Source organism: Cebus imitator, unplaced genomic scaffold, assembly GCF_001604975.1.
Source record: "Cebus imitator isolate Cc_AM_T3 unplaced genomic scaffold, Cebus_imitator-1.0 Scaffold215, whole genome shotgun sequence".
Taxonomy (NCBI): domain Eukaryota; kingdom Metazoa; phylum Chordata; class Mammalia; order Primates; family Cebidae; genus Cebus; species Cebus imitator.
Genome location: NW_016107530.1, coordinates 603,614 through 624,599, shown reverse-complemented (window position 1 = coordinate 624,599; position 20,986 = coordinate 603,614). Strand labels below are relative to the sequence as shown.

At 55.5% G+C, this 20,986-nt stretch overlaps 2 protein-coding genes across 6 annotated transcripts in view; one reads left to right on the top strand and one right to left on the bottom strand.

The window, feature by feature from the left end:
- The window catches only part of CDH23 (cadherin related 23), a 420,778-nt gene that overhangs the window by 315,145 nt on the left and 84,647 nt on the right, over window positions 1-20,986 (top strand). For 4 of the 5 annotated variants that reach the window (XM_037745824.1, XM_037745823.1, XM_017548835.2 and 1 more), the window contains exons 28-32: window positions 1,169-1,317; window positions 12,412-12,472; window positions 13,238-13,386; window positions 17,967-18,102; window positions 19,602-19,990. In XM_037745824.1, coding sequence (XP_037601752.1) covers window positions 1,169-1,317; window positions 12,412-12,472; window positions 13,238-13,386; window positions 17,967-18,102; window positions 19,602-19,990 — 884 coding nt within the window. Of the gene's footprint in view, window positions 1-1,108; window positions 1,318-12,411; window positions 12,473-13,237; window positions 13,387-17,966; window positions 18,103-19,601; window positions 19,991-20,986 lie in introns of those variants that run through there. The other variant, XM_017548834.2, reaches the window with a different exon arrangement.
- On the bottom strand, window positions 214-8,588 carry CUNH10orf105 (chromosome unknown C10orf105 homolog). Its single transcript, XM_017548842.2, has 2 exons — window positions 8,100-8,588; window positions 214-4,803 (listed from the first exon to the last, which is right to left on the bottom strand). Exon 2 carries the CDS (start codon window positions 4,796-4,798, stop codon window positions 4,397-4,399), a length of 402 nt encoding a protein of 133 aa, XP_017404331.1. The 5' UTR covers window positions 4,799-4,803; window positions 8,100-8,588; the 3' UTR covers window positions 214-4,396.

The following is a 20,986-nucleotide window of genomic DNA, read 5'->3' as shown; positions in this document are numbered from 1 at the left end:
TCCTCCCCACCTCCCCATCCTCTCCACCTCTCCATCCTCCCCACCTCCCCATCCTCCCCACCTCCCCAGCCCTGGCAGAGTCCTGCTGGTAACTGGAGGGACAGAGTCTCCGGGTACCTGAGGCTTAGATCCCAAGCAAAGGCCATGTCCCTGAATGCAGAGGGCACGTTTGTTTCACCTATCCAATATTTTCTAAAGAATGACCATTAGTTGTGAATATTTTTAAATCAGGAGATTTTATTGAAAAGCTCAGAAGTTCAATTTCTCATGAGCAACCAGGAGATCTGGCGTCCCTGGGCCCACATTCTTCCTGTCCGCTGTGGAGTGGAGGACAGCTGCCCCTCAAGGGCCCACCCAGGTGTTGGACCTGGGCGCTACGCCTGCCGCTCCTGACAGCAGTGGGCTTTTTGCTCTGAGTACCTGTATCTGCGTCCTAAATTTGCCATGACAAACTACCACAAACGTGGTGTCTTAAAACCACAGAAGTGTATTCTCTCTTGGTTCTGGAGGCCAGAGGTTAGAAATTAAACTGTGGGCAGGGTCATGCTTCCTCCAGAGGCTCTGGCGAGAATCGGTCCTTGACTCTGCTAGTTTCTGGAGTCGCTAGGCATTCCATGGCTTGTGGCAGCATCAGTCCTGCCTCTGCCTCCATCTGCACACGGCCTCCTCTCTTTCTCAAACCTCCCTCTGCCTTTCTCTCATAAGGACACTTGCCATTGGATTTGTGGGCCACCCAGATCATCCAGGGTGATCAAGTCTCAAGATCCCTAATGTACATTTTCAAAGGCCCCTTTCCAAATAAATTAACCTTCACAGCTTCCCAGGGATTTAACATGGGTCTGTCTTTTTTGGGAGCCATCATTCAATCCACTTGAGTGCCTCAGTTACCTCCTCTGTAAAATGGGGATGACAGTAGTAGTGCCTGCTTCATGGGGCTGCTGTGAGGACTGAAGGGGTTGGAAGAATGCCTGGCACACGGTGCTATCTAAGCATCAGACACTGTTGGTGGTATTCCTAAGCTAAAAAGGAAGTCGCCTTTGCAAAGTCTAAGGCGGGTGGGGCAGAACACAGCACCTCTCTGGCTGATGCCCAGGAGTGTGCAAAGGCGCAGGAAGTGTGCCCCTGTCTCAGGCAGCTGCTAACACCTGTCCTCCTTCAACTCCCACAGACAACGGCCCTGTAGGGAAGCGGCACACAGGCACAGCCACTGTGTTCGTCACCGTCCTGGATGTGAATGACAACCGGCCCATCTTTCTGCAGAGCAGCTATGAGGCCAGCGTCCCTGAGGACATCCCCGAAGGCCACAGCATCGTGCAGGCAGGTGGCCCGTGGCTCCTGGGCGAGGCGGTGGGCGGGGAGAGGTGGGGCCACACACAGCCCTGAGGGCATATGCTCAGTGGCACCAGGGGCGGAACCAGGCAAGTACCCAGGGTGGGTCTGCTGCTCTGGAAGGTGCTGTGGGGAAAGGGGAACCCAGGCCCCCTCCCATCCCAGGGAGTGTAGGCCCCCAGGTTGCAGAGCTAAGGACAGGGCTCTGGCTCCCCACAAACAGAAAGAAGCCTTGGCCTCCCCCTCCACATCTCCCACCCCACCCAGAAGGGCCTTTCAGAGTAGGAGGGAGAAGGAGATGTCACAATTTCCCGGAAAGGAGTTGAGGAGCGAGCCAGGGCCCAGCAAGGCCCAGAACAGAGCTGCTTTCACAGCGCCCTTGGCCAAGGCTCCTCTCTCGGGAAGTAAACAGGCCCAAGAAGAAAGGGCTCCTTTGCCCAGGGAGCAGGCACAACAGCTCCAAGGCTCAGAGGGAGAGAGGGGAGGACCCTGAAAACGATCTATGTGCCCCCCCACTCCTGCCTAGAGGCCTCAGTTGCTGGGTGGGGAGGGAGGCCCGGAATGAATGAGTCTCTTTACCAGCTATGGGGTTTCAAACTAGGAGGCTGAGCCAAACAGCGAATCTGGACCTGCTCACTGGGGCAGGCTCCCAGGCTTGGGAGGGGCAGAAGCGTGGGAGGCTGGCAATGCTCGCTTCCCTACATTGGGACCAGGAGGCGGGCAGGAAAGGGCTGGGGAGCAGGGAGCTGACTCCGAGAAACACAGAGAGCCAGAAAGCCCTGGGGATTTGAGAGAGTGTGGTGGCTGGCTCCAGAAGGAGAAGGAGAGGGTTCTCTCTATCAGGGCCTCAGCTGGTGAGGACTTGGAGCATACCCCCTGGCCTGGCACCTGAAACCCAATTGAGAGCCCCTCCCACTCCTGGGCTTTTCCTTCTTCAGGCCTCTAGGCAGCCTCATCCCCTACCCCAACCTCCAGGAAGAGAATGCTAGTGGCAAGCAGGGCCTGCTGGTGGGATGGATGGCTACAGGCTGAATCCAGCCTGGGATACGCAGGGAGGCCCCAGGGGAAGCAAACCAGGAAGAGATTACTGAGCCAGAAGGGAGGAAGGGACAAAACCCTGAGGGAGGAAGCCTGCCCCACTTTCTAAACCCAAGGGATCGGTTTCTATTTACACAATACCACTCATACTGAAATCCTCGAGCTCGCGAGTTAATATAGGGCAGCACTGATTCCTCCCCATTTCTCAGGGAGAAATGCAGTCTCAGGATGACTTCTCCGAGGTCCTCTAAGTTTCTTGTAAAGCTGGACTCACTTTTTGGGATCAGATTGGCTTGGAAGGAAGTAGGCTTTTCCAACAGGGTCTGCTTGGAGAGAAATCTATCTAGGGGCATCTCAGGGAAGATGGGGCTCTGTGTTGTGCCAGCTCCCGCCAGACTCCTGCCTGAGAGGGCGGGGACACCCCCCGGCTGGGCCACTCTTCCCTCTGTACACAGAGGCCTCATACTTCTGTGCACAAAACTGGGGAGTCAAAGCGAGGGGTTGGACGAGGGCTGGCCTTCTGCAAGCTCCCAGGCTGGTAGGAAAGAGAAGACGTAGACAAGAAGGACTCATGCTGCCAAGAGAATGTTCCTTGTCCTCCCCAAGAGAGGTGGGAGAGAGTGGGGGTGGGTCCAGGCAGGAGGGCTTCACAGAGTGGGTGTGTGTGAAGCATAAGCCACAGTCGGGGTGACAGGTCGTTCAGTGTGCCTGGAGTTTTGGATCAAGATGATGCTAGAAAGATTTGTTGAAGCCTGATCGCAGAGGGCACTGCGCCCTGGGCTGGGGAGCTTTGGCTGTATCCATTTGACATTAGGGAGCCAGTGAAGGTTTTAGAGCTGCAGAGTGGCAAGCCACACAGCTCACTCCCTGGGAAGACTTGGCTGACTGCACTCCTTTCCCGGAAAGGAGTTGAAGAGAGAGCCAGGGGCAGTTTTGTGGCGCGATCCTTGTCGGCTGACTGCAACAGGAGCGTGGCGGCCCAAGTCCTCCCTCTGCCCACCCTTCAAATTTGGGACCTGACCAAAGTGTTTCACCTTGGCCTTGTGGGGAGAGGTGAAGCAAGGGCTTGGGATTCTGAAAAGCCATCCTGGGGTGGGACTGCTTTGACAGGTAGTCAGCAAAGCACTCTCCAAAAACACAGATAGCATCCCTAAGTGTGGGCCGGGCCTGGGGCCCCACAGCTGTCCTGGAAAGGTCTGGACCATCCCACCCTCGGGGAAGCTGCCTCTTTCCCTGGGTGAGTTGTGGAGCCGCTGTAAGCTGTCCTCCTCCGAGCCCCGGTGGCGTCACCTCCAGCTGCTGGCAGTGTCCTTCCTCTTGATGCTCTGTCACAGCACCTGCCCTGGCCTCTGAAGGGAGCCTCCTCACCCATCCTCAGTCCTTTCCTGATTGATCCTAACTGGACTGGGTGAGTGCCCGGAAGAGGGGCCACCAAGACGGCTGCCAAGACTGTGCTTGGAGAACCCCCGTTTGCCCCTCTTCCCAGCCAGGGCCAAGGCATCGGATCCCAGGAGGGAGGCAGTGCCCAGGAAACCCAAGGAAGGGAGCCTTGGGGTGTTGCCCCAGCACTGGGCCAGCACAGATAGCAGGGCAGTACCTTGGCTCTGGTGGAGGCTGAGCATTTCACTCTGCCAAAGGGAACCTTTGCCATTCGGCAACTTCCGCAAGCTGGGCTTTGGTACCTGGAGAGCAAGGCTTCTGTGGGGAGCGAGGGTGCTGCTTCTAGGAGGTGGTTATGAGTCCTAGGTTGTCCCCTGTGGAGCCTCAAGCCAAAGGCCCAGATGGCCACAAGTGCCCATCTCTTGACAGGAAATCTTCAGCAAGCAGCAGCTAGGGAGTCTGCAGAGAGGAAAGTTCTCTTCCGAGGACCATCTCTGGGAAAGGGCACTGGCCTGGGCATGCAGGGAGCTTCTGGAGGGGAGGTGGCCCAGGCTGCTTGGGCCACTGTCTTCTTGCAGCCTGCAGCACTGGTCTCTGTCTGAGGCAGGAGGATCTGCAGGACCTAGGGGGCATGTGTATGGACACCCCGTCACATCTTGGTCGATTCCGTGCGGTCGCAGTCGCCATGGCTGTCACCAGGGCCTGGCAGGGGCTGTCGAGGGGTGGTGGGCCGGCCATGACGGAAACTGTTCAGGGAGAGGCGCAGCGAGCCCAGGCGCTTCCAGAGCCGGAGCTGGGGCTCACTGGGGCTCCCGGGGTGGTGGGGCATGCACTCACGAGCCCTGCGGCGGCTCGGGTCCAGCGCTGCCGGCTTACAGAGTGTCATGAACAGCAGACAGGTGGCCAGCAGGAGGAAGATGCAGGCCAGGGCGATGAGCATGGGGAGGGGGCCGATTGCCTCTGCAAGGGTCCCGGGAGTGACGGGAGCTGAGAGAAAGGCGAGGGGGCTGATGGCTGGGGAGCTGGTGAGGCTGGGGCCCTCTGTGCTCATGGTTCCTGAAACAGCAACAGGACAGAAGCTGAAAGGCAGATCAGCCGGACCCAGGGCAGCAGGTGCGGCCTAGGGAACATGGATGGGGGCGAGGCAGTGTTAAACTGGACAGCATCATGGCCACATAACAGGTTAGGACAATGAAGCCCAGAGACATGACAAGCCTAAGTGCACAGACAGCTGAGCAGTGATGGAGCTGGGCCCAGGCTCAGGCCCTCTTCCTGCTCCACCCCCAGCCCATCGGCCAGGGAGACAAGAGGGTGGTGCCTGTCCACATCTCCAAATCAATCCTCATGAATCACCATAGGGTCTTAGGCCTGAAAACTTGGGACCAGCTCCATCAATAACTTGCTCTGTGGCCAGGAGCAAGTTATGGATGGTAGGAGGCTGCAGCTACCAGGGACCATAGCAGTTATCTAATGCCGAGGCTGCAAACTGGGGGCCCACTGATGTGTTTCGTTGGGTCCTTCCTGTGTTTTCATAAATTTAATTGTGAATATTTTCAAAATAATAACAGATTTCACAAAAATATCTGGATGCCTGACTTCTCTTGAAATGTCAGAATTTCACCATTGGCACTGGCCCATATTCCTGCCTCATATCTGTGTCTGGGGCTGAGCAGCTGCTGCCCGCCCCATAGACAGGGGACCGACCTCCAGCTCCCTGCACTCCCTCACAGGCCCACCACACACCTTATTTCACCTGCCTGGCCCTGTGGGGATTCCTGTGGCTGCTTCCCAATGCAGTCCAACTTGCTCCTGTGGCAGGTAGGGAAACTGAGGCCCAAAGAGGGGATTTGGCATTAGGGAGCCAGTGAAGGTTTTAAAGCTGAGGAGTGACAAGCTGGAGCTCACGCCTTGGGAAGACTTGGCTGGCTGCATTGTGGGTCACAGCAGGGTGGGGTGGGCCAGCTTGGTGGTGGGAAGGCCAAGGCCATACTGTGAGCCAGTGGCCAAGTAAAGGCCAAAAGCAGGTCTCCTGACTCCTGGCCCCATGGCCTTGCCACCCCTCTGGCCCCTAGCCGTTTCTGGGCTCAGTGAGCTGCTCCAGGAAAAGGTGGGAAATAAACCCACAGGGGGCTGACAAGTGGGGCTGGAACCCCCCCGTCAGGGACAGCATGCACCTGACAGGGCATTTCCGTTCCTGCTGAAGGTTATCCCATGAGACACAATGCAGCAGGTGTCCTTGTCGATGGAAGACCAGGCTAAGCTTTTGGCTCAGTATGTGTGGGGTTGCGATAAAAATGCTCACAGAGCCTGGCCAGGAGATAGAGCATGACCAGAGGGGACCCGGAGGAGCCGGCCCACCTGGAGAGCACCGGCTGGGCCCTCTCAAGGAAGTGGGGGGGCCTCAGCCCAGACCAGCGGTGCCGATGCCAAGTGCAGGCCCAGTGTGGTCAGCTTTGTCAATTTCCCAGGAGAAGCCGGAAATCTGGATTTTTTTTTAGGCAAACATTCTAGACGTTTAAATGTTGGTAACAAATTCAAATTTGTTTAAGGAAAGAAAAGAGCAGTGGGGTGGGGGAGAACACAGCAAAGGCCAAATAAACTTGATTTCAAAATAATGTGAAATTAATTTTCAAATATTTGAAACACTAGACCAGCCGAAGAAAACACATAAGCAGAGGACGTCCAGCTTGCAGGTCAGCACACGTGATCTTTCAGTTCTACTAACGCGGACAAGAAGTCCCAGGGGTTCTGATAAAAAAAAAAATTCTGATTTCCCTTTGACTTTGGGGTCTTTCCTTTTCATGAGGCTGGGGGATGGCAGATTTTCCTCCTTCCCAGCTTGCAGCTTAGATAACAGTCCAGTTTCTAGCACAGAAGCTCAGGAGAAGGAAAAGCCTCAGGACACACCCAGGCTCTGCGTGTAGGCTGCAGAAAAACTCTGCCACAGGTAGTGGGGAGGGAAGCGGGCCACCCAGCCCCCCACCCGAGGGACTCCTGTCCCTGCCCCAAGCACTCACCAGCAGCCGCAGGACCTGACTCCTGGCTCCCCACGCCCAGCCGACTGAGGGTAGGCAGAGCACCCCACCTCCCACCCACTCCCCACCACCGCCCCTCCCAGCACTTCCAGGCAGAAAACGACCCCTCCCAGCACCCGGCTGGAAAGTGTGATGCCCGTCTAGCTGCCCAGGGCCTCCGCCTTTGCAGCATCAGTCCTAGGGAGCACTCTGGCTGGGCAGCTGTGCATGGGTTGGCCTTCCCTTGAGTCTGAGCAGGGAGAAGGGGGGGGGTGTGCCCACTGCCCACTCCCATGGGGAGAAAATCAGCCATCCCTCTACCCTACCCTGGGCAATGCTTGGCTGGGAGTAAGAAAAGGGCAGTCTGAAATGGGCGATGCTTCAGTCCTGCTAGTTCTACTGTTATTTCAAGGCCTTCAAAGGAATCTGGAGACCCTTTTGGGCTAGCAAAGAGCATCCGGGCTTCAGGCCTTGGGATCTGCTTTAATAAAAAGATAAGTGAGGCCAGGTGTGTCAGCTCATGCCAGTAATCCCAGCCCTTTGGGAGGCCAAGATGGGAGGATCACTTGAGCCCAGGAGTTTGAGAACAGCCTGGGCAACATATGAGACCTCATTTCTTAAAAAAAAAAAAAAAAAAAAAAAAATTAGCCACGTGTTGCATTATGTGCCTGTGGCCCCAGCTACTCAGGGGCTGAGGCAGAAAGATCATTTGAGCCCAAAAGTTTGAGGCTGCAGTGAGCTATGATCACACCATGCACTACAGCCTGAGCAACAGAGAAACACTGTGTCTCAAAAAAAAAAAAAAAAAAAAAGGATAAGTGGAGTTGTAATTAGCATCTGAGTAGTTCCTGTGGCAACATGAGATTCCTAAGTGCTTGAAAACAACACAACACCCTTCCCAGGGCACAAGGCAAGTCCAGCTATCAGGCCCCTTGACACCCCCTACTGACTAACCAGCAAAGGCCAGCTAGTGCTGGGAGAGGGCACCTTGCCTAGACCAAGCCAGGAATCATCTGGAGGGCAGTTGAAGCCACTCCCTTCCCACTGGGGCCAGGGTGCGCCAGCAGGCCCTGCTCTGGACATATCTCTGCAAGCTCATTCTAGAACCTTCCTCTTCCCTTAGAGTGCCAGAGAGCAGGCCCTGCTGTGGGTAGAGAAGACTGCTGCGTGGCCTTGGACTGGCCCCTACCCCTTACTGGGCCTTGCTTCCCCTCTTTACAGAACCAGAGGACTGCCCAGGTCTAAGCACAGCCTCACGTTCTCCCAGGAGTCCCCCAGCCAGGGTTCCCACCACTCGTCCCTCTCCAAGCCTTCTCCTGTAGTCCCCCAAGCACTGACCTCAGAGCCAGCCCCCAGCCATCCGGAGTTCCGTGGAGAGGTCTTCTCTGCTGTGCAAGGGAGTCCCGAAGAGCCTGTGACCCCAGCCCTGCCCGGGCTCTGCTGTGCCCTGCAGCCCACGGGCAGAGTGGCCTCCCCGTCACTCCCCAGCTGGACCTGGCTTTGTCTGGAAGAGTTGGGGCCCTGTCTTCGGGGAGGGGATAGCTAAGGGAGTAGGGACGGCAGCTGGGTTGGGAAGAGGCAGAGGGGAGCTGTCCAGAGGTGCAGGGATGCCCCCCAGCCTTCCCACCTCCTCGCTCCAGCCTGTCTCCTCGGAGCCCTCTCAGGGGTGGGGGACTCGGGAGGCGCAGGGGGAGGGTTTGACTGCCTCTGCCTTCCCATGGCGCTCACCTTCCCCTGTTGGAAGTTTGAATGGTATGGTCGGCGGCAGCCAGCGGGTCACTATTCAGTGCCTGCCAGCCGACAGGTTACCCGGGAGAGGGGCTACAAACCGCGATGGGAGGGGAGCAGGCAGAGTGCTGGGCCCTGGCAGCCCCTGAGGCTCCTCCTGCAGCGTCCCTGGGCTCCGCTCCTTCCAGGCTTTTCCCTCAGCTTCTAGAAAAGCACCTTCCTTTTGAAGGTGTCTGGCTACAGAAGCGAGGGGTGAGAGGCATCTTCAAAGGTCAGGGGGATCCCAGAGCAGAAAGCACAGGACTGAGGGACTGCCAAGGCCATGCTCCCCACAGTGTGGGGGGCCATGGAGAGACCTCCACTGGGGGCTCTTTCCAAACCCCCCCCAGCGCACGCACACGCACACACACACACTCTCTCTCTCTCTCTCTCTCTCTTTCTCACCCCCTAGCCTTCTTTCTTCTTCCCTGGCAACCAGCCGCCTACTTAGGAGCCCAGGTCTTCAGCAGCCTCCCCACCAGGGACCTCCAAGCTCCCAGAAGTGCAACTCAGGACGGGAGTCATGGCTTTGTCCAAGACCTGAGCCTTGGACCATTCCCTTTGTTGGATCCCCAGTTTCTGGTTTTTGGCTTTTCCCTCCTGCGCTTGCCCACAAAAAGAGGCACTGTCTGCCAACCCCAAAATGGACAGGAGCTTTCCTATGTGCTGTTAAAGCTGGAGAGATCCTCAGGGTTATCTGACTCAGCCCCCTCTTGTCTCAGATGACCAAACTGGGGCCCAGAGAGGTGTGACCTGCCGAGGGGCACCCAGCAAGTGAGTGTTGGGGGCCTTGGTGTTTCCCCTCTGCTGCGTGGGCAGGGGCAGGCATACAGTGTAGGCACAGCATCTGACCCAAAGGCATCTCCAATGCCCAGAGCCCCCACTGGGATTCCTGCACCTTCCATCACAGCCTTCACTGCCCTCATTTTCCTTAACTTCCTCTTCTGAAACCAGCCAAACCCTTCATCTGTGGCCCCCATTCCTCCTGAGATGGCAGAAGGCAAAGCTTCCAGGGTGGTGCAGGCTGCTGGGGCAGGGAGGTGTCGAGGAAATCTCGCCATGGATAGACACGCAAGGGTGTGCTCTGGGCAGTGTGCCCTCTTCGCTGTCCTGAGCCTTTCCAGATCTGGACAGTTGAAGCACCCCATTACATCCCTCCACCTTCCAGCTCCTAAGATTTCTCCGGAAATGGGGAGAGAAAGAACTGCACGGCAAGGGGCAACCCGGTCATCCCCAACTCTGGCATAAATCAAGAGGGCTTCTTGGAGAAGGTGGCATCACTCATGTCAACCTTCACTACCCATCCCTGTGCCAGGTACCAGCCAAGATGCTTAGCAGGATGACTTCTAATCTTCCCCTCAACCCTGCATCATCATTGTGCACAGTCTAGTGATGAGGAAACTGAGGCCCCGGGGGCTAAAGTACTTATCCATGGTGCCACAGAGAGTAAGTGACAAAGCCTAAATTCACACTTGGGCGTGCCTGACCCAGAGCCCTTGTTCCTTTTGCTCCAACATACTTGTCCTCCTCCCCACCATCGATGTGCTCGTCAGAGTCTTTAGACATGCTTAACGCAGTGCCCGGATGTCCATTGAGTCCGACCAGGCCAGCACCTGCTGCAGGCTCCTCGCCGTCCCTCCACACCGCCACGTCTGTGCTCCCCATTCTGTGGAGGCATCACTGCTGCTGATTGAGGCCGTCATTCCACTCTTCAGCCACAGCCCTCTGCTGTCCCTGCATGAGCCCTTCACTCCAGACTGGAGTCCCAGTTCCTTCCTCAGTCTCCCCAGCCGTCTCTATCTCAGCTCACACTGTTTCCCAGCATGAATGTTCTTCCCACCCCTCTCTGCTAAGCTAGGCTCTCCCCATCCTTCCAAACCCAGCTCCCTGCTTTGGAAACCTTCAGCCAATCCTGCCCTCACTGCTTTCTTGATCTTTGCTAGCAGGAATCCATTCCCATCTTCTCTGCTGTTTTGTCCAGTGAGCAAAGATAGGAAAGCCTGTATTAGGGCTTTGGGTGGCAAGAAAAATAATCCATTCTGTATTATCTTAGACAGGGCCAGACATGGTGGCTGATGCCTATAATCCCAGCACTTTGGGAAGCCAAGGCAGGAGGATTGCTTGAGCCCAGGAGTTCGAGACCAGCCTGGGCAATATAGCAAGACCCCATCTTTACAAAAAAATAATAATAACCTAGGCGAAAGGAGAAGCGTGCTGGAGCAATACTGGGATACCCCAAAGGTTCAGAGGAAAAGTCCAACAGGGAGAGAGGCAGAGCTGGGCTCCTGGAATAACTGGGCCCAGGGAAGCAGTGCTGGGTGTTGCATGAGCCCTTCATTCCTGCTCACTGAGTGTTCCCTACTTCCTCTCCCTGGAGCTCTGCATCTAAGTCGCTCACATATTTGGCCCTACTGTGTGCCAGGATTGTTGTTCCAGAGACCAGGGATATGACAGTGCACAAAGCCCTTTCTTCCTGTGGGGATATAGGCGATAAACAAAGGTAGAGTGTATCAGAGGCTGATGGGGGTTAGGGAAGGCCAGGACATTGGAGTGGGGGCTATAACTCCATATGCAGTCCTCAGGGAGGGTCTTAGGAGGAGATATTTGATCAAAGACCTGAGGGAAATGAGGGCATGAACACACAAATATCTATAGGGAGAGCTTGCTGGGAAACAGCCAGGGCAGAAGCCGTGAGCCCAGCACACGCTTGGTGTTCAAGAAACAGCCAGGAGACCAGTGAGCTAGGGCAGTCAGGAGGAAAGAGTGGTGGGCGGTGGGGCCCGGGGGTGGGCAGGAGAGGGCGGTTGATATTCCCACATCTTACTGCTAGAAAGACTGACTCACTCTCTCTGGGCCCAAGGTCAGCAATCCCAGAGAAGGATGCGATTGGCTCAGCTTTGATCAGGCACCCAGTCCTGGACCAATTTCCTCTGGCCATCTTCTTGAGGCCAGGAAGAACACGGCAGCTTCCTTGCGTACCACAGGACTGAAGTGAGAGGTGGTGAGACAAGGAGGGGCAGACCCAGAAGAAGTGGGAGAGCCCAGGGCTTTACTAAGCAATTCACCACGGATCATCAGGACCACATGTCATGGGAGGCTCCCCGCCTCTCTCCACACTGCCCCGGGGGGTGTTTGTTCTCCGCCTGCTTCGGATGGGCAGTGGGTAAAGTAGGTATTCAGTTCTGGGCTTGACAGGACTCACACTGGGGTCAGCTATAGTTCTGCCAATAGCCTCAAGACTGGACTCCTTGTACAAAGGGCTGAGTACTAGGCAGTGTCTCAGAGTGACAACGACATCCCTCACACACAAGCCCCACCAGAGACGACGCATAAACACATAAGCCTGAGGCACAGCCTCGCCTGCCAGGCTGATCTGAAGCTAGACCGGGGTGACCGAGTATGTGAATGAAGTGAATGTTACGTGTACAGTGTCGGGCTGGGACCCAGTGTGGCTAGAATAGCTTCAGGCCAAGGAAATGCGAACAGGAGGCAACCATGCAGTCCAGCCACTGTGGGAGAGGCTCCTGGGCTGGGAAAGGCTGCCGGGTAGGGAATGTGGAGGACGGGACAGCCAGAGTGAGCCTGGACCTAGCGAGCTGTGGTGCCATCTTTCACCTTCTCCGTCCTCCTTGTGAACCTGGAGGAGGATCGGGGCAGAGCTGGCACTGGACAGGACCGCAGGGGCCATCAGCAGTTGGACATCCTCGTGGGGATGGGACACACACGTCCCTTTGTCTCCCACACCCCCAGCCTCTTGTGGGAGACCACAGGTTTTGGCAGGATGGGGTCGGATACGTGAAGGGAAGGGAAGGGCTCCAAAAACCTCTTCTCCCGCTGCTGGGTTGGAGTCGAGAAGTAACTCCAGTGTCTTCTTCTCCCTCAGCTGAAAGCTACAGACGCGGATGAAGGCGAGTTTGGGCGTGTATGGTACCGCATCCTCCACGGTAAGTGGCGCTACCCTAGCATGGGGGGGGCAGCCCTCCTGCCTGGGGGAGGGCAGAGCTTCTCTAGGCTGCCAAAGGTCTGGGAGATGAGGCCAAGAAAACCCCAGGACTGTACACATGGGCGAGGCCAGAAGGAGGAAACAGGGACATTCTCCAGTATTCATACCAGGTAGCTGAGGGGGGTGGCTTTTAGTTCCTGTGTTCCTGAAGTCCCTGGTGTCCTGCAGAGCTTCTCAAAGCCATGGCCCTGGCAGAGAGGGCCCTAGCAGCCCCCAGCAGCATGCTCCTTAGGGACTGGGTCCCATTGGTTCAACCAGAATCTGGTGCCCGTCCCTGAAGCAATCACTATGGCCAGAGAAAAAAATATGCTGACCTACCAACTTCTTGAATCAGGGGTAAAGTCACTACTCACAGATGTTATGGACTGAGTGTAGAGGAGAGTGCATCCCCGAAGGAAAATCAGGGTGCTGTGCCCAGAAGACGAGGGAATGAGTGCTGGACCAGCCCAGAGACACCCACTGAGTCCTAGATCCAGCCATTCATGGCGAATTTGGATCAGTCACTCTTTTTGGAGTGCCCCAGGTTCTTCTGAAATATTAACAAGGCCTCACACTGCCCACACCTGTGGGTATAGGGGTCAAGGAAGACACCACCCTCCCTACAAGGAGGGAACAGGTGAATTTCTGCCCCCAACCATGGGAGGCCAGCACAGCAGGAGACTTCTGGGCAAGGTTGGTGTTCCAGGGGGTCTGTCCCTCCACACAGGTAACCAGGGCAACAACTTCCGGATCCACGTCAGCAACGGGCTCCTGATGCGAGGGCCCCGGCCCCTGGACCGGGAGCAGAACTCATCCCACGTGCTAATAGTGGAGGCCTACAACCACGACCTGGGCCCCATGCGGAGCTCCGTCAGGGTGAGGCTAGGGGCGGGCTAGGGTGCTGACCTCAAGATAGGGCCAAGCCCACAGCTAGAACAGAGAAGGCCATTAGTTGGCACCTGGTGCAGGCAGGGCCACCACCGGTTTAAGTGCAGAATGACATCTGAGGCTAAGGGTTTGGTGACAGGTGCCCAGCCTGGAACTTGGACTTGTCATTTTGCTCTGAGCCTGTTTCTCCAGCTGTGGAAAGGAGTCAGTGATACTGATGTCTGTCCCAAGGGATGAGAGAGGTGTCCTTACTGTACTCACCCCTGAATCCACAGAGCTCTCTAGGATAAGTCAAGGAGATCTTACATGGGTAATCTTGGAGGTGCAGATGAGGAAACTGAGGCACAGAGAAGTTGCTAGTAATAGAATCAGGACTGGACCCCCTGTCTTCTGAGTCCAAGTTCAGTGCTCTTTCCAAGGGAAGTGACCCTGACATATTCCAGTCACCTCTCTCAGCTGCTCCATCAAATGTATTCTTTTCTGCCCACCCTTACCTGTGCAGCCAAAATCAAATCACCCATAGTCCTCCCGAATGGTTGAAAATATACACACACATGTTCCCACTGGTTGTGTTATATGCACTACCACCAGCAGCAGGGGTATGACTTAAGATGAATGAGATGGCCTCTCAAGGCTGCCTCAACCCCCCCCACACCTCAGCAGCCCCCAGCCCCTTCCCCTAAACCAGTGGGAAGTGAGTCAGACCCTAGACGTCAGGAGTAGGAGGGAGATGGGAAGAGTCAGGCAGAGTAAGCAGGGGCTTTCACCCAGAACTGAGCCTGCTGAACCGCGCCTCTTATCAGCCCCATCTCCACCCCCTGCTTGCCCCAGGCTGGAAACAGTGAGCAGTGGTCACCAGGTACTCACGATCACAGTCACGATTTCACATGACCTTGCAGGGGCTGTGCTGGGGTGGGTGACTCAGCCCTGACCCCGCTCCTGCCGACATCCCCCCGGCTTTGGCCCAGGAAGAGCTGGGAAGAGACACCTGGGTCTTTACAACTACCCCGAGTGAGACCTGCCCTGTGGAAATGGCTGAAGGGGTCAGATCCCCTGGTTCTTATTGGGCCCTGGTGACAGAGACTCAGACACTGTGACCTGGACGTGCACACAGCCACGCTGGCCTGCATGACTGTGAATCTCATTCGTGGGCTGGTCAGTGTGCCCTATCAGAGCCTGCCTTGCGTGGGGCCCACTTCAGGCCACAGAGTGACTGATGTCAGCAAAGCTGGGGTTAGGTCCCTACACTTTGGGCTTCCTAGCCACAGCCCTCCATGTGGCCCCTTTGCACCCCGCTCCCTCCCCTAGGCGTGGCGGGCACCTGCCTCTAGGGTCTGCTCCCATCAGTGCCTCAGCTTCGTGGCTGCAAACCGCTTTTAGCCACAACCCTTCTGTTTAAACAAAGTGATATGCAGCAACCTAGGGTACGGTATAAAACAGATCGAAGCTAGACTGTGACAACAGTGCAGGGGTGGGGTTCCCAGAGCCACACCTGCTCAGCTACCTCCCTCCAGCCCCTGTCTCCGTGAACCCTGAGGAATAATAAACCCTCACACATGCCTGAGATTTTTCTAAATGCCTCACGTACTTTAACCCCTGTAACCTATAATAGCCCTATGAAGTAGGCACTGTTAATACCCCCATTTTACAGATGACAAGGTTGAGGCAAAGAGGAATTAGCCTACCTGTTCAGGGTCACTTAGCGGTTAGGGTAGAACCAGGCGTCATGCCCACGCAGCCAGCTCGAGCCTGTCCCCTTCCCCCGTACACCCTGCTGCCTCACACAAGCCTCTGCAGAGCCCAATCAGAAACCACTGACTCATCCCCACAGGGTAATTTCAAGGTGAGAATTTGGGGGCTGGCCTCTGGGGCAGGAGCTTGGTGATGCTGCAGTACCTAGCCACTACACCTATGAGCCCCAGGAGAGCTGGGGACCTTGCTGCAGGTAACATGGGGACCCTGACTTTCCCCTAGACTCATTTTCCCAGCAGCAGGAGAGGCAGCTTGCAGGAGCCATCCACATTCTCCAGGTCCTTCAGAGACTGGGAACAGCCCCCAGTGAGGGGCAGAGGAGTGCAGAGTGAGACAGTCCCCATAGACACTGGGTATCTGAGGGTGTACGCGGCACATACACACGCACACATGCCCACATACACACACCTCCTCTCCCTGTCCTCTTAACCACTACACCCCATTTTACAGATGAGGAAACTGAGGCACAGCACTGGACAGAAAGCAGGTCTAGTTCTCCAGGAAGCCCAGTAGCTCCCACTTGCTCAGCAAGAACCTGACAGACCTCTGCTTCCTGTACATCTGTGCCTTTCAAGTTTGCAAGCCATCTTGTCTCCTCCTATCTCTGCTGCTAAAAACAAGACTGAAACCAACCAGAGGATGGTGGCATATAGCCAGACTCATGGAGGACAGGCCCTACCCTGGCTCCGCACCACCTCTCATCTTGTCGTTTCACTGTCAGCCTGGCCCTGTTTTTTCCCCGTAACCCTTGGTGTTGAGGTCATTTGGACAAGCAAATTCAGGAAGGAGAAGGCTTACAGTTTTGAAAGAGGAGGGGTTAGTTTCTGTTGACAGAAAAAGAGTTCCCGAAATTCGTCCATGCAAATTCCTCCCGCACCCACCCTACCCAGGATCTCCCCAGCCAAATTCTGAGTGAAGCCAAATTTAGAAGGTTCCAGGCTGTGAGCAGCTGTGCTCTGGAGTAGACACGTTAGTTTGCATAGTGGGTTCTGGGTGTCTGGACATGAAAATTCTAATGATGCAGCAGAGCTGTGGTGGCCTAAAAGCAGTGATGCAGAGAAACTTTTACCCCCATATGCCTCTCTGCACCCAGCCCTGCCACCCTCCCCACCCTAGAGTCCTCCACTGGTCAGGTGCTGTTTTTGGCTTCTACCAGCCAGAAGCTCCGTCACTTTTCTCCAGCTGATTCCTAGCTAATCCCCAAAGAGAAAGCAGGGCTGATCCCAGAGGCAGTGACCATATGCCAGACACACAAACCCCTGCTGCATGTGCCACCAGACCCTCCCTTAGTGCTGGTGACCACATGCAAAGTCTGTATGGAGTGCCACGGCCCCTTCCGCATTTGCTCCCCTCTCCACTCTGCTGGCCAATTTCTGCTGGCCTTGGCTGTTTGGCTGGGAAGAGGGTGCCTCTACTGTTCTGGAGCCAACTTGCCCCAGCATAGAGCAAAGAGCTAAAAGCTAAAATTCCTGGGCTCAAACAATCCTCCCACGTCAGCCTCCCTAGTAACTGAGACTACAGATGTATGTCACCACCCCCAGTTAATTTTTTTTTAGAGACAGAGTCCCACTATGTTCCCCAGGCTGGCCTCGAACTCCTGGGCTCAAGGGATCCTCCTGCCTCCACCTCCCTAGTAGCTGGGACTACAGGTGCCTACCTGTAGTCCGTCTAATTTTTTTGTATTTTTTGTAGAGACAGATTCTCACTACATTGTCCAGGCTGGTCTCAAACTCCTCGGCTCAAGCAATCCTCCCGCCTCAGTCTCCCAAATATCTGGGATTACAGGCAAGAGCCACCCTGCCTGGCCTCCATAAACACCTTTTAAACTGTATTACATTCATGATGCTCAATACACCTATTGATTAAAGAGAACTTAGAAAGTGCTGGTAAGTGGTGAGGAAAATGATGCATAATTGCCCAATTCAGAAACAGCTACTACCTTGGGAGGGGCCTCAGAAGCAAACCCTGAGGCAAGGATTGGTATGAAAGTAATGTGTAATGTCCATAGGAAAAGGTAGAATGGGGTGCAACCAGCAAGGAAAAACAGCCAGCAAAGCGTCAAGGAGGGAGCTAGGCCTCTGTCCCCTAGGGAGCCCTACAGTGTCCCCTCACGGCCCCAAACAGGCCAAGGAAGCTGGAGTCTTGGCTTTCCACACCCATCAATGATTGGCTCAGGGCTGCCCCAGGGGATGGACATTCCCAGGCATTTCTGCTCCCTGGGCTGGTTTCCAGCAGCCCGGGAGTGGGTGCAGTGGGGTGGGGTTGGTCCTCCCCAAAGAGCTTTCGGGGCTGGGGGCTGGCTGTGAGAAGGTACACAAGAATCAGAGTCCTGAGCAGTGACACTTTCTACTACAGCTGCCATTGTGTTTTAACCTCTATTCTCCTAGATAGATTTTGATATTTGATTGGGGTCACTTTGAATTTTTTCAAGAACTTTTGCAGGCTCATTTTGTCTTCATAACAGCCTTAGGAGTGGCATGGAGTGTGAATTCTTATCTTAATATTACCACTTCATAGCTGGAAAGCTGGTGGTCCCAAAGAGTCACTAATTAGTCAGGCATTCCCACACATTAGTCAGAGAGCTGAGAGCAAGATGAGGTTCACTCCGAAACAAGTACTGCCTCAGCAGCTGCCACACGCCAGGTGCTGGGCAAGGTGATAGGACACAGTGACCCACCAGACAGGCCCGGGGCCTGAGGGAGCTTACAGCGGGCCCAGGAGAGTGGCGACCGCACAGGCCAGCCATAGTGGGCCCAGCCTGGGCTTCCCAGCCTCCGCCCTGCCCTGACTTTGCACCCCTTGCCCGGCTCCTGCAGGTGATTGTGTACGTGGAGGACATCAACGATGAGGCCCCCGTGTTCACACAGCAGCAGTACAGCCGTCTGGGGCTTCGAGAGACCGCAGGCATTGGAACGTCAGTCATCGTGGTCCGAGCCACAGACCGAGACTCTGGTGAGGCTGGCAGGAGGAAACAGGGGTCCCAATGCTCAGAGCAAACCTCCCCAGCTCACCCAGCCCCTCCTGCGGGACCTCCATCCCTGATGCTTCAGGCTCCCCTGTTAGCCATTCCCAGGCCAGGGAGCGGCTGCTGGGATGGGCTCGATCACTTCCCACCAGATGCCCAGGCCTGAGACGGTTAGAGTCGGCGAAAGTTCTCCCAACCACTAGGTGGACAGAGGAGAGGCCACAAGCTTGAAAAGTCCAGCTCCATCATCCCAGGATCCAGCAGCTCCCACTAGCCTTTGGAGAGGGGCTGGGCAGAGCTGGGAGGGGTGAAGAAGACCTATCAGAAAGTTGGCTGCTGCCTGGCCTGCTGCTCCAGCCACTCCATGCCCTCCAGGGCCAGCTCAGGGCCTGGCACACACAGCCCCCTGACCCCCTGGAAGGGGCAGCACCCTTCCTGTGCTACAGGGCAGAACCTGAAGGCAGCCTGAACCTTGCCGAGGGCCTGAGCCCCACATACCAGGAAGTGCAAAATGAAGGGGAGACATGCCCAGTCTCTGTGGCCCTCTGTATGTGGCCTGGGCTGTCTGGCCTGGGACCCAGTCAGGGACATAGCTGAAAGGAGCATTTTCTGGAAGCCCACTGTCCCCCAGAGAGGCTCCCTGAGCTGCGTTTCCCTCATGTCAGCTACTCTGGTGGCTCCCAACCCCTCTCTCCGCATCCTCAGATTATCTGTGGCACGCACGGGATGGGGTGGAGGGAGAAATGGCTGCAAATTCTCAGGTGGATTCTCAGGCACGTTAATACAGTTTAGGGCACACATGCTGCTATGGCCCAGTGGTTCATGGCTTTTTCTGTCAGTGATCTCCTCCCCAGAAACATGCCCATCCAGTCAGAGTGCCCAAGGAATTCCAAGGAAGTCTTGGATTCCCACAGTGGTTTCATGACCACTCCCCTGCCCTCCTCTGGAGGTCTGTGGACTTCAACTAAGGATTCCCAGCACTAGCTCCTGGTTGAATGGTTTGTTTCAAGGCACAGGAATTTGGGGTGTAGGGAGTGGGGAGGGTGGGGGAAGGTGTCCCTGACACTGAAGCCCTTCTGTCAAAGGGACCAAATAAAGGCTTGGCCACCTGTGAGGATGCTTTCTAGATCAAAGCCCCCACGATAAGAGGTCGTTCATTTCCACAACCTTTGTATGTCCAGATGCCAAAGGGTGGTAGATGACCTTGAATGTTGAGGCTCCAGGAGCAGACCCACTCCCTCTGTCACACTTCTAGCGCCAAGGCTAAGCCCCAGAGGAGGGCTCAACAGTGCATGCTGGAGCTTGCCATCCACATTGACCTTGACCCATCCTCTACCACATCTCTGGGGATGATCCTGCCCACAGAGGTGGGGCAGCCCTTGCTGGGTGGGCCAGCCGGGAGGTGTGGGTGTGGCAGCTTGAGAAGCTGCAGTGCAGCCCCACTCAGTTCTGTCCAGGACTACACAGCCTCTGTGTCCTCCTGCAGGGGACGGTGGCCTGGTAAACTACAGCATCCTATCGGGCGCAGAGGGCAAGTTTGAGATTGATGAGAGCACAGGGCTCATCATCACCGTGGATTACCTGGATTACGAGACCAAGACCAGTTACGTGATGAACGTGTCGGCCACTGACCAGGCACCCCCCTTCAACCAGGGCTTCTGCAGCGTCTACATCACTCTGCTCAACGAGCTGGACGAGGCCGTGCAGTTCTCCAACGCCTCGTACGAGGCTGCCTTCCTGGAGAATCTGGCACTGGGTACCGAGATTGTGCGGGTCCAGGCCTACTCCATGGACAACCTCAACCAGATCACGTACCGCTTCGACGCCCACACCAGTGCCCAGGCCAAAGCCCTCTTCAAGATAGATGCCATCACGGTGAGGGGCTGGGGGCAGGGAGCACCATTTCTTCCAATCTAACCAACATCAGTTGAGTTCCTTCTATGTGCACAGCACTCTCCTCTTTGTCATAAAGCATCCTCGAGATGGCCAGTCATGGTGTCATGTACTTGTAGTCCCAGCTGCTTGAGAAGCTGAGGCAGGAAGATTGCTGGAGCCCAGGATTTTGGAGGCTGCAGTGAGCTGTGTTTGCACCACCGCACTCCAGCCTGGGCAACAAAGTGAGACCTCATCTCTTAAAAAAAAAAAAAAAGTCCCTGAGATAAATATCCCTGTGACATATGCATTTTCATATTTAGGGTTAAGATAAAGTTTATACCTGTGTAGGCTGGTATCCTTCTTGTTACTAGACAATGAAAGTCTATACTAGGAAAAACCAACTGGTTTTCCTTCTGTTTTCACGCCCATCACAGATCCCTTCACCTCTGGTCATCAAAGTGCATATGGGGTTTTCCCCATACCAGCAACCAATTATCTGACTCTCGGGACACCAGCTGGGAATCCTTTAGCTCGATTTAATTCTGAACATTTCTACCTGGAGTTAGCGTCAGATCCCACAGGTTCGGAACTCAGTCCCTCCCACACACCAAGCAACTCTCCGGCAGGCACCACAGGATCAGATCCCACAGGTTGAGGGCTCAGTCTCACCAAACTGCCTCCACTTCAGCTGCCAATCACAAGCTCCAGGTGGTTTTACCCATGCTTCTGACCGACCGGCTACATCGGGCTTCCCACAACCCCCTCTGCAAGTTTGATGAATTTGCTAGAGCAGCTTACAGAACTCAGGGAAACATTTTACCTACTATTGCCGAGGTATTATGAAGGATATTCTAAAGGATACCAACAAACAGCTGAACGAAGAGACACACAGAGCAAGACATGGGAGAAGGGGCTCTGAGCTTCGGTGCCCTCCCTGGATATGCTACCCTCCAGGTACCCTGCATGTTGAGCAGCCTGCAAGCTCTCTGAACCTTG

Bases quoted from the DNA above. Each gene is read 5' to 3' on its own strand.
- CUNH10orf105 (XM_017548842.2), bottom strand. From the start codon at position 4,798: ATGAGCACAGAGGGCCCCAGCCTCACCAGCTCCCCAGCCATCAGCCCC.